This window comes from Lineus longissimus, chromosome 12 (assembly GCF_910592395.1).
Source record: "Lineus longissimus chromosome 12, tnLinLong1.2, whole genome shotgun sequence".
NCBI lineage: Eukaryota > Metazoa > Nemertea > Pilidiophora > Heteronemertea > Lineidae > Lineus > Lineus longissimus.
This window is the reverse complement of record NC_088319.1, coordinates 1,635,028-1,651,420: the sequence shown is the minus strand read 5'-3', so window position 1 is coordinate 1,651,420 and position 16,393 is coordinate 1,635,028. Positions and strand designations below refer to the sequence as shown.

Genomic DNA, 16,393 nt, shown 5'->3' with positions numbered 1-16,393 from the left:
TCCCTAATGAGACCTAATGTCTCGTTAGGGAGTTTTTCCCAAATGTACGCGATGATGACGTGCCCCATTAACAGGACGTAACATCTATTTTAAATGCGTTTCCAAAGTGACTGCATGAGGACAACCCATTTGTGTCGTATATCACTGGAAACGCCCGATTCCCCTGATTCTGCAGGATGTTAAATCGGGCATTTTATTTGTTTAAATAAATCATAAGCGTCGCATTTGCTCCTAGCTCTGTTCACCATCCCAAATGGCAATATTGCCAATTGGGCCGGACAATCACGGAAAACCCCAAATATTATACATTTCTTCCTGAATAATTCTTACAGTGACCATTTTCCCGTGAAAGACAGTTGCTTGCGCTACACAAATATTTAAAAAAATCGAGGGTCAACCATTGAACTTTTGAGATAATTATGTTGAATTTTGCACAAATCAGCGAAAAACGCACCAACTGGCACTGGACGGCATTTTAACACGGGGCCGACGCACATCCCAAGTTCAGTGTAACATACGTCGGCAACAACAGTAAAATGCGTAGTTTCTTGTTAGCCGGCTATTGAGTATAAGGTCTCATTAGGGCCTTTTTTGTATTCATGTGCGGCCAAGCCCTAACCGTAGTTCCTAAAAAATCATTGATTTCTTGGTCCTCACAGTACGCCAGTGTTGATTTACCAGTTGTTTTGGCAAAGACATCTTTTATGGAATTTCTGAAACCTAGAGCCTTACTTAATAGGCGGCCAACAAGAAACTACGCATTTTACTGTTGTTGCCGACGTATGTGCACACTGAACTTGGGATGTGCGTCGGCCCCGTGTTGAAATGCCGTCCAGTGCCAGTTGGCGCGTTTTTCACTGATTTATGCAAAATTCAACATATCTCAAAGGTTCAATGGTTGACCCTCGATTTTTTTAAATTTTTGTTTAGCGTAAGCAACTGTCTTTCACGGGAGAATGGTGTACTGTAAGAATTATTCAGGAAGAAATGTATAGTATTTGGAGTTTTCGTGATTGTCCTGCCCAATTGGCAATATTGCCATTTGGATGCCATTTGGGATGGTGAACAGAGCTAGGAGAAAATGCGACGCTTAAATGCCCGATTTAACATCCTGCAGAATCAGGGGAATCGGGCGTCTCCAGTGATATACGACACAAATGGGTTGTCCTCATGCAATCACTCTGGAAACGCATTTTAAAATAGATGTTACGTCCTGTTAATGGTGCACGTCATCATCGCGTACATTTGGGAAAAACTCCCTAACGAGACCAAAACGTGCCTGTTTTCGTGGCCTGCTTTTCTGAGTACCAAAAGTGCCATCTCTGTTGTGTGTGTCGAATAAAAGGTATGATTTTGTCAGAAGTTAAAAGAATTTGAGATGTTTTATTGATCTGATACCAGCAGCTATTGTTGATGTAGGTTTGTCGTAATTTTGGGTGCAATCGTTTCTGAAATAAAGAAAGAAATCATGTTTCAAAACTGATGTCCGTTTATAGGAAACTCGGCCTAAGAAAACGGTGTGCGCTGTACACTGCTGATTTGTATAGTTTCGGTTGTCGGACAAACCGGTTGTGACGTTTTGTTGCATGAAAAAGAGGGATTGGAGGATGTTATATGAGAGGTCGTAGGCTGCGGCCACAGCTGGAATTTGGTTGACGGTGCTGTCGGGTCGTCATGTGCACACACAGCTAGCAATAGCATACGACGTTGACTAGTCGAATAAACCATCAATCATCGGCATATATTGGCTAAGACTATCGGATTAACACCATATCATATAATTATAGCTTCTTTGAAGTTGTTTTTTATCTTCTGACCAGCATACGTCGGGTTTGTCATTGGCAGTGCACTGTTTTAACTATTTTTATTAATAAATATAGTGTTTCACTGAACTTAATTTAATTTGATCCAAACACATTTCTTATTTTCAGTTTGCGTAGTTTTGGAAATGAATCAGCAATCTCCACCAAAAGATAAAAGATGTTGAGAAATAGTTCTTCCAAAGGTTTAACAGTCATATACCGAAGGTGTACAGTTATGAAAAACTTTCAAAGGCACCTTCACAGAAGTTCCCCTATCTCCAAAGTCATCAATCCTAAATCACTTGACGCTCCACGGGTATCGGTTACCGGCACCTTTTCAACAAACTTTAGTGCTAAAAGTCATCCACAGAATATGGAAAAAGTTACTATTGAAAATATCCTCTCTGATGCAAATAAACACAGGGTGCAGAAAGCGTTGGCTACCTCGAAGGAACTGATGAAATTTCCGTGGATGTATGATGGGAAAACTGGGCGTGAGAGTCCTCGGGCTTGTGTTCTGATTCCCTTCTGTACAGTGAATGGTGAGCCGTCAGTTCTGTTCACTCTCAGGGCGACGGACTTGAACGATCATCAGGGGGAAGTCAGGTGAGAATTGGTTGTTCGAATGAAAAGCAGGGGTTTGAACTCAAGACCTTCTGCTTCCTTGGCAGTCACTCTACCTAAGCTCTCAAATCGTGCTATGTCTTGCAGGGAACAATACACTCATATTAAAGGGAACTGGAACCGCCGAGCAATTTATTCAACTTTTCGACTTTCACCCCCCAAGAAAGTCAATTTTCCAACTTCCTATTCGAGTTCAGATTTGTAGCTCCGCCCCCAGTGCCCGAGCATGCGCATTTCAATTTGTTATTATTGAGAATCATGTGAGAATCACGTGAGTCATGCGATCTTTCATTCATGAGTTTTCGTAGTAAATTCCATAGTAGTGACGTCACTCAATGATTGACAGCTAGGCGCCATGTTTCATTCATGCCTCGTTCTGATCACCCGATACGCGGGAAATGAAAACGAGGTCATACGAACTGGCTTGGCGGTTTCAGTTCCCTTTAACTGCTCTATCTACTCTCTGAATCACAAGAGACGTCCGTGGCCAAAATGCCCTGCAAGATATTCATCCAAATTTTGAGGTGTTAGAAAACTTCTTTAGCCTGCCAAGAATGCTTTTGCCTCTGTACACTGAGATGGTTTATACACACTAGAAAATGGTGCAAGATTAAAAACTATATGTATGTGACCCGTCGCCACAAAACCAGGCATATATATCGCCCAGGAGATGAGCTCAAATGACACCAGGAGATAATAGAAGATATTGATGTACTTTCATGGCACAAAAGACAGACAACAGTGAAATTAACAGTCTGTCTCAACCTACAAGCTTAGAGCGACATGCGCCTGGTTTTGCTGTGACGGGCACATATTGGCACCCATAGAGTCACCCTAGCATTTAAATGAAACTGAAGTGTGAACATAACCTGGTGTGGCTAATGACAAGTACTGAAGATTTGTAACTTTGTACTTCTTTCTAAAAGGAATGGTGTCTTGATTATGGAACCTTTGTTGCATTCAGTTTTCCAGGTGGTAAAATGGATCCAAGTGATAACGATTTAATCCACACGGCTGTTAGAGAGTGTTATGAGGAGCTTGGTGTTCCATCAGATCGTGTGGACGTCTGGGGAATGATGAAATCTGGATTTCCGAGTGTAAGTATGTTCCAGTCTTCCAGGAAAGTTTCATCAGAGTTCTCCATCAGGTCGTGTGGACGTCTGGGGAATGATGAAGTCTGGATTTCCGAGTGTAAGTATGGTACAGTCTTACATGAAAGTTTCATCAGAGTTCTCCATCAGATCGTGTGGACATCTGGGGAATGATGAAGTCTGGATTTCCGAGTGTAAGTATGTTCCAGTCTTCCAGGAAAGTTTCATCAGAGTTCTCTGCAGGGTTTTCTCAAGGTAGGGTGGGACGGCCTGACAAATGGCCCTGTGGAGAACACCGTTTCACCTGCAGGAAGTTTTCATTGCGTGTCATGACTTGCAAAGAATACGAGAATAAGAAAAGTCGATAGCAAAATGATCCAGTCATGATGCTTATTAACATCATCAGGAAAAAAAAATATTTAAGTAATATGAATTGGTACATGCAGAGGAAAAATAGAGAGATTGGGAGATAACTTTTGAAAAGACAAGTAGAGAGCAGGGTCCGGTCGTTAAAAACAAACTTTGTCACGAATACTGGCGTAACATAACTTGACGTTATTTCCTTCAGTTAAGCCTTTTAGACTGACACTAAGTTAACGCCAGCGTTAGTGATATTACTTGCTTTGAACAACTGGGCCTACGGGACTATTCTCAAAGTTAATGTCAACAAAATTTGAAGAACGAGGTTTTGGTGCGGTGAGCTACAAGTACAAATTGACGTTGGCAGGGACATGGAACTTTGATTTGATAACTTTTTATTCCAGAAAGCTGGTAAATATGCTGTGTGGGGTGTGATAGCCAACCTAGGAGAAGTAGACGTCACAGATTTAAAACTGGATGAAAATGAGGTAGCTATTTCGACTTATTAGCGGTGTAATTTCTTCTTCTGCGTTTAAAATGTTTGAGATGCACGCTAGACAGTCAGTCTGTTTCTGGTAACAGTCTACTGTCCTAGGGAATGCTGCCACAGAGCCCTAGAGCTTTTGTGCATAATTTCTTATTCCCTAATATTTGCTGGCCTGAGCCTCTTTCAGATAAAGTATTTCATATAAAAAAGATCCAATTCCTTGTCACTAGCATAAGGGTTCACTTATTTGAGGGAAAACGGAAATACAGACGAACTCCCCTCAGCGGACACCTCACTTTTAAGGACACCCTGAAAGACTGATCGTTAATGATTCTTTGTCCTACTAATGCCAGTGAACGTCACAACGTTACCAGATGACGATTTCGACAGTCGCTTGGCATCAATCCTGCAGATGCTACATACACCTATGATCCGCTCACCAGACTAGAACCAAAAATAAATAAAGACTCCTCTTTATTGATTCGTGCCAGAATGTATGAATTTCTCAGATACCAGTATCTATTTTTAGGTAGAGGAGGTATTCACATGTCCTATCGTGTCGCTATGTGATCCAAGAAGCGCTCGTTATACAATATTTCGAATCCGGGAGAAAGAACGAAATCGATTTCCATCCAGCATGAGGAATATGGACAGTTATACGATGCCAGTATTTGGCGGGCAGAAATATCAAATTTGGGGTCTGACAGCTATCTTTCTTCATTTCAGTTTCACGATATGTGCGCCTGGATGGTATAATCTTAGATTAAAACAGTAGTTTGAACACGGTTATGTTGTGGATTGGAAATTTGTGCCTTGCCAATTGAGTGCAAAATACATCACAACAGCAATGCTGAATTTGTATTGAGTTCGTATTAAAGCAATTGGAAATTTTCAAATTCAATTTCAAATTTCTAAAAATCCTGGAAGATCAAGCGTTACTCAGAGAGGTTTGCCTGTGATATCACACGAGTCTTGTAATGTACATGTACCTACAGACTAGTCAATAAAACTAAAGTATTCACGAAATATTGAGTTTGCTCTCTTTGAAATGATATCTCAGGGATATTCTTTTGGCGTCGATTTTCCCAATTCTGTTCTTTGCTGTATTAGTCTCGGAAATCTAGCTTCCCCAGGAATAGACAGTCTCGAGCTAGACCACTGCTTCACATCTTTTCACGGGTGGCAAGGAGCGAGGACTTGATCCGTGATGTACATGCTGGGACCCAGGCTTGAACCCAAATTCCATGCAAAGTCCGACGGCTCGCCTTTGGAGCTACCTAAAATGTGGAATCGGGAATGACTGCCACCTGGCAAAGTGACGATGGCTTGAACCATGTTGTCAAGGTTTTAACTGAAGTGGCCAAAATATGCTGCTCTGCATCCACTTCTCTCCCTGGCCAATTCCAAAGTTGCCTTGACCTCTTCCGAAGGGACCAGGAATGAAAATGTATGGCAAGACAGACAATGAAATAATGAATCCAAACTCCAATGCCCTCAACATACCCCAACAGTATTAGACAAGTCTTTAAAAATTAAGCAAATACATAACATAACTTAAATTTCACCAATATAAGACCAGTCCTCAATATTGATCATGAACATGGTTGTTTGATACCATTTAACATGTCAGTTTTTATAAATAATGCCTAAATTGTCCAACTCAGATGTTGTCATGACATCATATTCCGTCGTGACTGAAGTTTTTCGAATTCACAACAGGTCTTAGATCGAAGAATCTAGTGTAAGTATCAGCTGGTCCATTACAATCTTTCAAATGATGGACTTTCTGGACCTGGTACAGTTCAGAAATCAATGATTGGGAATCCTGTCCCAGATCAAAGGCCTGTTCTATCATAGGCTTATTGTCCCACTTTAATTAGGTCAGCAACGATAACAACTTTCACATGATATTTTATCGTATATATCAACACACTCCTGACTTGTTTGAGTGATAAGTCTACTGTATTATTAGACAGTAGGCACTCGGCTTTGATTTTTGGGTCCAGGATACCTCGGGGCTTGGTGGTTCCTCTTGTCAATATGACTTCGTCACATCTCTGGTTCGTGGCCTGCGTCCTGATGATGGCCGCTGTTGGTCAGGCAGCAATGTATTTCAGGTAAGGCAGAAATATCTTTCAGCAGCCCTGTCAATCTGTCCTTAGCTCTAGAAGAGCTACCCAAGTGTCCTTAAGGGGACCACCATTTTGGCTAAAACCTAAAATCTTAAAGCAATTAGAACTCCTTCAGAATGAAATGAATGTCAATTTCAAGGGTCGGAGTCTGATCTCTGGAAAACAAAGAACTTACTCCCGCCCTTGAAATTGACATTAACTTCGTTTTGAAAGAGTTCTGATAATATAGCCCAAGACAAATAAACTACAGTGGAACCTCCCTTAGCAGACACCTCTCTATTAAGGACAACTTCTCTATTAAGGACACTAGTTAGTAGTTTTGGCACCAAATTGGTTGTTTCCAGTCAATTTGACCTCTCTCATCAGGACACCTCCCTACTAAGGACAGCACTTGTCAGGCGCGAGGGTGTCCTTAATAGAGAGGTTCTACTGTATATTACAAGCTGGTTACACACGTCGATCTTAGATATCAAACAGCTTAACTACTAGTTTAATGTACTTTATTTTCTGTCTTAAGCTTTGATCAACATCAAGACGTCGACTTCAGTGAAGATGAAATGAGAGAGCTTTTTGGGTAAGTCAAGCTTGAGATATTTGTGTGTGTATATGCATGTTTATTTGCCTGTCCTGAAATAGGGACCATGGACCCTCATGTCCTAGTACCAAATAGTTAAGGACTTTCTATTGTTTTGCCAGCCTTGACCCAAATAAGATTCTTTGACCAATTTATTTTTGACTAAAAATCAATGTGCGTTGAATGAATCACTTTGACATTGATCAACACATGTATTTCTAACAAAGTTCAATTTCTGTCCGGCACTGTACTGATGGGCAATCAAAGAGTCATATATTCAACTTGAAATACGCACTATTAGCTGGTCAATTCCAGCAAAAATGCAGCACAGTAGGTCCTGCATACACTCCAGATGCAGTGAACCAGCCTTGTCCCTCACCATGAGGAGATCTAATCAGGGTGATGCAATGCACTGCCTTAGGAGTCTAGTCCTGCATTGCTCTGTGTAGGGATATAGGCTCCTCCACATGGGAGGAGGCAGAGTCACTTGGCCAAGTCATGCAAATATGGTAACACACGACCGTGAGATCACTTGCAGAAGAATGATATCAATGTTTTACTAGTAGCCCATTTCAAACTTTAAAATTTACAAAATCTCTTATAGGTCATGGAAAGGGATCCATGGGAAATTTTACAAGACGCTAGAAAAAGATGAAGAGCGGTTCCAGGTTTTCCAGGAAAATGTCCGAAAGATCATCTCTCTAAACAAAGAATATGAGTAAGCTATCTAACTTATCCAACAATGCAATACCCAATCTTTCTAGGGGAGCAGGGCCTCAGATTACCACTCACTTCCAAGGTTGGGCTGCACCCCCCTCCTAAATTTTTGATCCACCACTGCACCAGTGCCTATTTTGTAAATCTTCATCTAGCCAATTGTCTCTTCTGTTTGACCAGTCTCCCTCTCACTGAAAATCTTAGAAAATTGAAAATGGTTCTGTCCATCAAATTTAGAAGGGATTGCCAGGACCATACCATTTGGGCTAAGCATTTGGACCAGTAGAAATATTATGCGAGTGCAATTTGCTATAAAGTCCTGATATCCTTTCCAGGGGACGCGAATTGAAGTTTGCACCAAACAAATTTGCCGACCTGTCATACGCCGAGTTCCGTTCCAAAATCCTCATGCCGAAGAGAGAAGCGCCTGTCCATCCTAATTCAAAATACACGACGACAGATTTCAATGCCCCGTTGCCGACGGCGTTTGACTGGAACGAGAAGGGGATGGTGACAGACGTGAAGGACCAAGGAAGTGGCGGAACCTGCTGGGCATTCAGGTATGAAAACTCACATTTCTTCTTTTGCAGTGATGTTTTCGGGGGCAGTGTGTCCCATACGAGTTGCATTATGGTTAGAGCGCCAGTCTCATTATCAGGAGGTGTCTGTTGGACTCTCGGAAGGATCATAGTGTTTCGTCTTCATATCCTTGAGCAAGACACTCAACCCTAAATTGCTTGCTCAACCTTCAAATGAGACATAAAACCGAGACATCTCGTACCTTGTGACTTAACAAGGGTAAGATGATTACCCCACCAGGTTCGAAATCGGAGTAGCGAGCAATGGATTCTACCTCCGGCTGAAGACCGTGTCGCTAGGCTAATAAACCCAATTGGTGACAAATTATAGTGTTATATTCTGAATCCTCCGTAGCTTAGTTGAAACTACTGGTTGCCTTCCGAGGTCCTTGACACGTCCTGCATCCTTCTATGGAATAAACCACGGTAAAACGAGTGTCCCGAGTATGCGATCATGAATTTATTGACAAACTTTGACTTGACAAACGTGCTTATCGTCAGCCAGTCTCCTCGTGCACACGCGAGAGAGATCTGGTAAAACTAAGAAGGGGCTGCGCGGAAGCGCGTGCGGGTTTTTATACCCTGACAAGACGTAACGAAACTGACCAATCAGGGGAAAGCATTGTACAAAATGTGGCCTTGAGTTTGGCGGGAGAACTGCAACACTACAGTACTGTTTGAAAGTAACCTTATTAATATTATATAACAATAGTGGCTTACAAAATGGTCATCCTGCCTTGGAAGAGGAATAAATCTTGAAAAGACTACACTCTGGATGCAGTGGACCAGCCTCTTCCTGTTGGTCAGTACTGAGGATCAAAGACGATCAGGATGATGAAATGGACTGCACAGGAGTCTGAAAAAGACTGATGAACTCCCTTTTTCTGTTGCAGTACCATTGGTAACATCGAGGGACAGTGGGCCATGGCAGGTCACAACCTGACGTCCCTTTCCGTCGAACAGGTGGTCGACTGTGACGGTGGAGAAGACGTCCCAAAGTATGTTGGAAATTCTTTCACAAGTAAAGAGTGTTTCCTCACATGATGGTCTTGTCACCATTAAATAGTAGGCCTACCTTGACCAAGCATTATTCAGGCATTAGGTCTCAGATTTGGGAAGCTAAGTCTACCAGGCAGTCAGAGTCCCAAGTTAAGATAAGTCTAGTTTTCCTGGGCAAGCTTCTACCACTTACGACACACCCAACTTGTTGATATCCAATTCACAGCTCTCAACTTGATATTGAAATATAAATGACCAACAAGGTTGTGACTGGTCCTTGGAGTTGAAAGTAGACCACAGTACAGTCTGAAATGCCGGAAAAAACTGCTGAAATGCAGGCAAAAACTGCTGAAATGCAGGCAAATACTGCTGAAATGTAGGCAAATACTGCTGAAATGCAGGCAAATACTGCTGAAATGCAGGCAAATACTGCTGAAATGCTGGCAAATACTACTGAAATGCTGGCAAATACTGCTGAAATGCCAGCAAATACCACACTGAAATAGTAAAAGAAGACCGCTACTTTATAGCCTTTCATTCTGGTTAAGATCTATAGACAATAATTCTAATCTCTATACCACTTCGACTTGCAGAGGTCGGGCAGATTGTGGCGTGTTTGGTGGATGGCCGTACCTTGCTTATCAATTTATCCAAAAAGTGGTAAGTGGACCAGCCTAATTGATCCTGAAAGTCATGAAGATGGAGACGGGATAGACCTCCTATCTCACTCCTAATTGATCTCAAAGCATGTGTAAACAGTCCACACTGAATTCTTTTTCAGGGCGGCCTCGAAACTGAGGCTGATTACAAATACTGTGCAGGAGCCGGCGGTGCCCCTGGAACGTGCTTCGTGTGTGCACCCCCGGGCTTCAACAAGACCCTCTGCGGTCCTCCCGTCTGGTGGTGTAACGTCACATGCTTCGACAAACTCGACAAGACCAAGTTTGTGCCCGGGTTGAATGTGACTGGATGGAAGGCAATAGACCAGGTAAAGGATTTCTTGGGTCTTATCCCGGCACACCAAAATGGCTGGGGCGTAGCTAGCTTTCTGTCTTGGGGGAAAGTGCTCTCTGGGAGGGGGAGGGAATGACTCTTTTTGAAATTTTTCGCTAAAAATCATTGTCAAAAACATGTTTTTTGCGACTTCTTAGGGAGCATTACTCTGCCAATGAATGGTTAGCAAGTTAAATTGGGGCAGATGGAGTTCTCAACATTACATGTACAGTTATACAGATAATTCCCAAGCAGACCACCCAGTTTCTCCTGGACCTTTATAACTAGAGGTACATGTATATGTACTCCTTCTAAGGGAGCGCCCCCCTCCCGGAATTTATACTTTCTAAATCTGGAACAGTTCAGTTATAATTCATCACAAACTTACCACTCACAGTGTTGATCTTCATCGAGCTATATCATTTCAGAACGAGACAACCATGGCCCACCAACTGATGGAGACCGGGCCGTTATCCGTGGCCCTCAACGCCGAACTCCTACAGTTCTATCACTCGGGGGTATTCGATCCAATCATGTGCAACCCTAAAACTTTAGATCACGGTAAGCAACAACCAACTCTCGGCATCCCAGTTTGCCAGAGACAAACTAGAGTGCTCGTTACACATAGTATTCAAATTGAAAGGGTTTTCCCGATAAATTTGGCCAAAGGACAAATTAAAATGTTACACAGGCCTGGGCAGCTGGTGTCATAGTTGACCGACTGACTCCGTGAAAGAGCATTGGTGAGGCCTACCCTAAGGATAATCTAGTGTTGTGCAACACCACTATCTTTTGGTAAGGTGATCTGGTCACATTCCTGAGTTCAACTGAGTACCTTTGGCCAGCACAATATGAAAAACACTTAAGTACCAAATGGCTTATGTATTTCAGCGGTCCTCATCACCGGTTTTGGCGTACACTCCGGATGGTTTGGGAACACACCGTACTGGGTCGTGAAGAATTCCTGGGGCCCCAAGTGGGGCCTCAAGGGCTACTTCTGGATCAAACGAGGAGCTGGAATTTGTGGTATAAACACAGCTGTCACAACAGCTCAACTAAAACACTGATGATGGACGATCTCAAGATCAAGGGACGGATCACGGCTACCAACCCATATCAGTACTTTCAGTACTGGGCCTGAAATTTGTCAAATAGTTCTGTGAGCCGACAGCACTCTCCTTCAATAATCCATTGGGAGGACTGAAGGTCACTTGCAAAAATACTGTGAAGTAATATTTGGGTCAAATAGGGGGAAATTTGGCAAACTGTTCTTATAAAACTAATTGTGGGTCTGCAGATATGGGCAGATGCAAGGTTCAGATAGACAGATGATGAACAAAATGATAAATCTTGAGGTTATCCTGAACTCATTGATATTTCAATCTGGTGATTAAAAGTTTTATGGTTAAACCAAGACTGTTTTGGTCGGTATTAGTGAGACTTCTTGCATAAGTATCAAAATAATCTTCTGTCCGAAAACTCTGAACTCCGAGAAGGAACTGTTAGTACTGTTCGTCAGTAATTTATAGTAGGCCTACTCTCCATCTGTAAAAGAGGGCCCTCACTAACAAACAACATCAGCACATTCCTCCATCAACATAGGGCACCAAATTCCTAATTTATGAAAATGAATCAATGAAATCAAAAAGAAACATATTCTGATTCAGTGATTATTTATTTATGAAAATAATACACTTGGTTGTGTAAATTTCGACCAATCAGACACAAGCGAATGATTAACATTCATCAGGGGACGTAGAAGAGAACCGATTCTAAACAGGTGGACTTCTAAATATCCAACAGGCTGCGCACCGTCCTGACTCATACTCCCTACAAGGCAGTTCTCGCCCAACATAAGATGTCACTGGATACAGGAGTTTGTGGGGATCGATATCTCACTGTCGGTATTGGGGGGTTCACCAAGAACTGAGAGATAGGAGCTAAAATGTCAGCCAAAACTGAAGTGACAGCCAAGGTTTTGGGCAAAATGACACTTCTACCCAAGTGGTGTTTGGCGAGGCAACAAATGCCAACCTTGAGGTATCAATTTCGAAAACACCTCAAAGTGATTTTGATTGTTTCAATATATCCTGCACGAACCCAAGTGGTTATGGTAGCCAAACCATAACAAACCGCTGCCGCCAAAACAAGGCGCAGTGCTCCACTGCAACCAAGTGTTCTAGAGTTCCTGTCCTTAGTTATTTCAGTCATGAAATTGAATGGAAGCCTACCGTTGGGAAACGATCGTGGCATGAACTCATTTCAACTCTGCAGTATAAACTACTTGACAGTTTTGTCAATGAAAACGAAAGCAGTCATATCATTTCAACTCGGGTCTAACCACTTCCTGACATCTTGAGTTCCAAAAACGACTCCCGAGTTCAAAAACCAATTCATAATAGGAGTAGGAATCAAGACAGTGCCTAACCTCTCTATACAAATGTAGCTTCTACGAGTAATTTCTGAATGTACGCATGGCCACCAACATCCCTAAAGTTGACACTGATATTTTTGGAATCTCCATCACAATACAGGGTAGAGACATTCAAGGAGATATGGAGATGGCAAGTTTGTTTCACACTGACCAGAAACATCACAGCAGGGAATACAGAAATGTCCGATAGCAGGATTCAAAACCAGGATTTGGGACTTACAGTTGTAATTCTAATACAGCATTTGACAGCTTGGCGAAGAGTTATTTAGGCCACAAATATAGTATTCTGGAAGTTTTGTCCTGCGTACCTGGTGATCCATGAGCTATAGGGTGCCCTCAACACAAGGATAACCATTGGTGTGGCCTGATCTTCAAATAAATAACAACTATAACAGTGCACATATCTACATGTTAAAGAAAAACAACCTCGAACTGGAACAAATGTTCAATCAACATTCAAAGGAACTCAACTTGAAACAAACAAAATGGTTGGTCTCGGACCAATTTTCTCTAAATTTGATTTGAATGATATGGCGGCACTGGTAAATTTGAAGTATTATGGCCCCTTTGACCATCCTCAAGTTGTTCAACAAAACTCTATAAATATGCACGGGAAACACTGCTTATACAATATCTATAAAGGGTAATTGATGTGCATTGCCTTTTAAAGTTTGCTGGGCTAGTAATGAACTTCTCCACCTTATTCTACTGTTTCAGGCCAGTTCGGCAAGTTGGGACACCTGCCTAGTTCTCGAGAAGCTGAGGTACCGATTCCCCAAGGTGCTGGTGGTATGAACAATTGTACAATGCCTATAGAAATAGTGTCACAATACAGATAAACACAACCACATCTCAATGAAGGACATGCAAGCAATAAATACTAGAATACAAGGATTTGTATGCAAATTCATTTCTTGTGCCTAATAGCGAGTACAGTAGAACCTCTCTATTAAGGACACTCTCGGAACTGACAAGTTCTGTCCTTGAAAGAGAGCTGTCCTGATAAGAGAGGTCAAATTGAATGGAGACAATCGATTTGGGACCAAAACTAGTGTCCTTAAAAGAGAGGTTGTTCTTAATAGAGAGGTTGTCCTTAATAGAGAAGTGTCCGCTAAGGGAGGTTCCACTGTCCTACAAGTGCGTCGTCACCCTATACAGCAAGCAGTTTTTAAATATTGCCATGACGGGAGAAAATGAGTGCGAGAAATGACTGGAGTATTGTTGCCCAGGAACCACAAATTAGACAAAATTATACATGGTGACAAAGCCATTTGATTGGACTTGTTTTATGTACAAAAATAATTTACAATTTTGGATGAGAGTGGCAGGGTGACCCAGATCACCGCAATTCTGGAACCGGCTGGGTATCCTATGTACAAATCACAGGAGACCTTGGATTTCTTCACAGAGCAAGAAGATTCGAACTACAATGCTTTTCAAGGGCATTTACAACAACCCAGAAACTCCCGATTTCAGGTTCGAATGGCTGCCCATTTATGTTTGGCTGGGGATTTCCCCCCAAGAACTCTGGTCGACGTCGCTGACACAGGCTACCCAACAGCCAGGGAAACGCTGGCTTCAGCCTTGAACTTTACATGGTATGACATCATTTTCACCAACATAAACGCGTCCACAGACAACGTCTTTATTATTGGCACCAAGACGCCTGCCATTTCAATCTCGATGTTTTCCAAGTTGCGATATCATGGCACAGAAATTTGGTCAGTTGGGATGATTTTGATAGTGTGTCACAGGTAAACTGTATCTTTAAGCACTTTTAACTGTAACCTTCTTGCACCGTTATACACCGGTAGGGGACCCAGCCAATTCCATACTTGCAGAAGGGTCACACCACCAACGACATATATAAACATCTTTATTAGAACAAGAGGAATAGAAAAATTGATATGTTCAAGCTTGATACAAAAGAAACACTTGGCCCGAAGCTAATACCAGCCCAAATTACCTTCTCAGTCATTCACCATTCCAGAAACATTTTCAAAACAGTCATGAATGTCAAAAATAACAACTTGTTATTAGACAAATATTTACACCATGTTAAGTTGGTCCGGTCCTGCGCGAAAACATAAGATGGAAAGAATGAATAGCTATATAGATTCCGTACGCGAGACGTTCGCAACATTGAATGACAACGACGAATGGTCTTGAACAGCAAAATGGTTGATACGTCAAAAGCGACACCCCTCATAACCATCAAATTCGTTCCGCATTTCTTTCACGGATTTCGCGAAAGACCTCGATTGGCTAAAAAATGGGGGGGTCTCAGAAAAAGGAGAGAAATATTGCAGGGCAAACCAAAAGTCGTGAAAACATAATTTTTTGAGAATTTTTTTTTGAGGCGCAAAAAAGTGCAGTTTAAAGAACACTTCACGAGAGCATTCCTGTACCTCTGACGTTATTTTGTATCTTTGCCATCCAAAACCACCGTGTTTTCCGTCCAAAATTACGTTTATGACGTCTTTTGCACGTCATGAGCAAAGAACAAGTATTCAGGTCATATCAAGTAATCATGACGACTGAATTCAAATCACCAGTAAACACATCCGAAGATTTAGAATACTGATTACTAAAACATCCCGCAAAGCACCCATTGAAATCGCTGGGATCCGTGATCATGACCACATGCGACAAAAATTGCCTGTTTGCGACAAAAATTGCCTGTTTGCAGCAAAAATTGCCTGTTTGCGGGATCATCAGGTGCCTGTGACATGCAATCATCAAACCCAGCTTTTATCAGTTCTCTGCAGACAAGCGATCTTTTATCGCACCTAGTAGCAATGATATAATTGCAGGAAGCAGTGATATGAATCACTCGTTTGCAGGGCACAGTCTTGAGCTATAATGTCTAAATATCAAGCAGAAAACCTCACCAAATCATTGCTAATGAAAGACAAATACACTGAGATCATGTACACAAATGACTTCAAGACCAAATTCACATCAATATTGATCAATTGTTGCCAAGTTAATATTTGAATTAGGGAATTGAACCCTCAGTGCCTGGTCATTGACACCAAAACCCTTGAAGTTGGAGCTAAAATTGAGTCGAAATCCCTAGAGGCGAGAGTTTTGACAGAATATTAGTCGTACTTCCACCTATCAAATCCCCGTGTCTTTTGCGCTTACACCTAAGAATTGCCGTGTCTAAATAGACCCGTGTGTCAAATCCCCGTGTCTATTAGCCCCATCGAGCTCGATGGGGCTAATCGGGGGCTAATTTAGACCCGTGTTTAACACGGGTTTTTTGATAGGTGGAATCTGAATAGACACAGCAATTGCAAGTTCTAAGATCCGGCGACAGATAGCGCAGTGTAGTTGCCTCGGTATTGCGCCCCCTCCAACGAGAAAGAAACACAGGTGAGCTCCCTACCTACAGCGCACCTGTCGCCGGGGCTATTAACCATTATCTGACACCACTGATAGGTGTAAGTAAGTGCAGCCCGGGTTTTTTGACACACGGCGAAGACACGGGTCTTGAAAAAACACGGGTTTTATTTTATGATAGGTGGAACTACGACTATTATCTCCACCCTTCAAGACATACTTCAAAGTGACAACTTGGGCATGTGATTTACCCGACC

General features: G+C 42.1%; 2 protein-coding genes across 3 annotated transcripts; both read left to right on the top strand.

Annotated features, from left to right (window-relative positions):
* The first annotated feature begins 1,287 nt into the window (after window positions 1-1,287).
* On the top strand, window positions 1,288-5,381 carry LOC135497365 (mitochondrial coenzyme A diphosphatase NUDT8-like). Of its 2 annotated transcripts, none has more exons than XM_064787210.1 (5): window positions 1,288-1,345; window positions 1,932-2,408; window positions 3,391-3,523; window positions 4,282-4,365; window positions 5,091-5,381. In XM_064787210.1, exons 2-5 carry the CDS (start codon window positions 1,981-1,983, stop codon window positions 5,118-5,120), a joined length of 675 nt encoding a protein of 224 aa, XP_064643280.1. In that variant the 5' UTR covers window positions 1,288-1,345; window positions 1,932-1,980; the 3' UTR covers window positions 5,121-5,381. The 2 variants fall into 2 exon arrangements, with proteins under 2 accessions (XP_064643280.1, XP_064643278.1); XM_064787208.1 differs by having other exon boundaries at window positions 4,894-5,381.
* A 915-nt stretch (window positions 5,382-6,296) lies between these two features.
* LOC135497173 (cysteine proteinase 1-like) lies at window positions 6,297-12,729 on the top strand. The gene is made up of 9 exons (XM_064786920.1): window positions 6,297-6,481; window positions 7,014-7,070; window positions 7,675-7,788; window positions 8,123-8,347; window positions 9,259-9,363; window positions 9,958-10,024; window positions 10,146-10,352; window positions 10,786-10,918; window positions 11,249-12,729. Exons 1-9 carry the CDS (start codon window positions 6,405-6,407, stop codon window positions 11,422-11,424), a joined length of 1,161 nt encoding a protein of 386 aa, XP_064642990.1. The 5' UTR covers window positions 6,297-6,404; the 3' UTR covers window positions 11,425-12,729.
* Window positions 12,730-16,393: the final 3,664 nt, after the last annotated feature.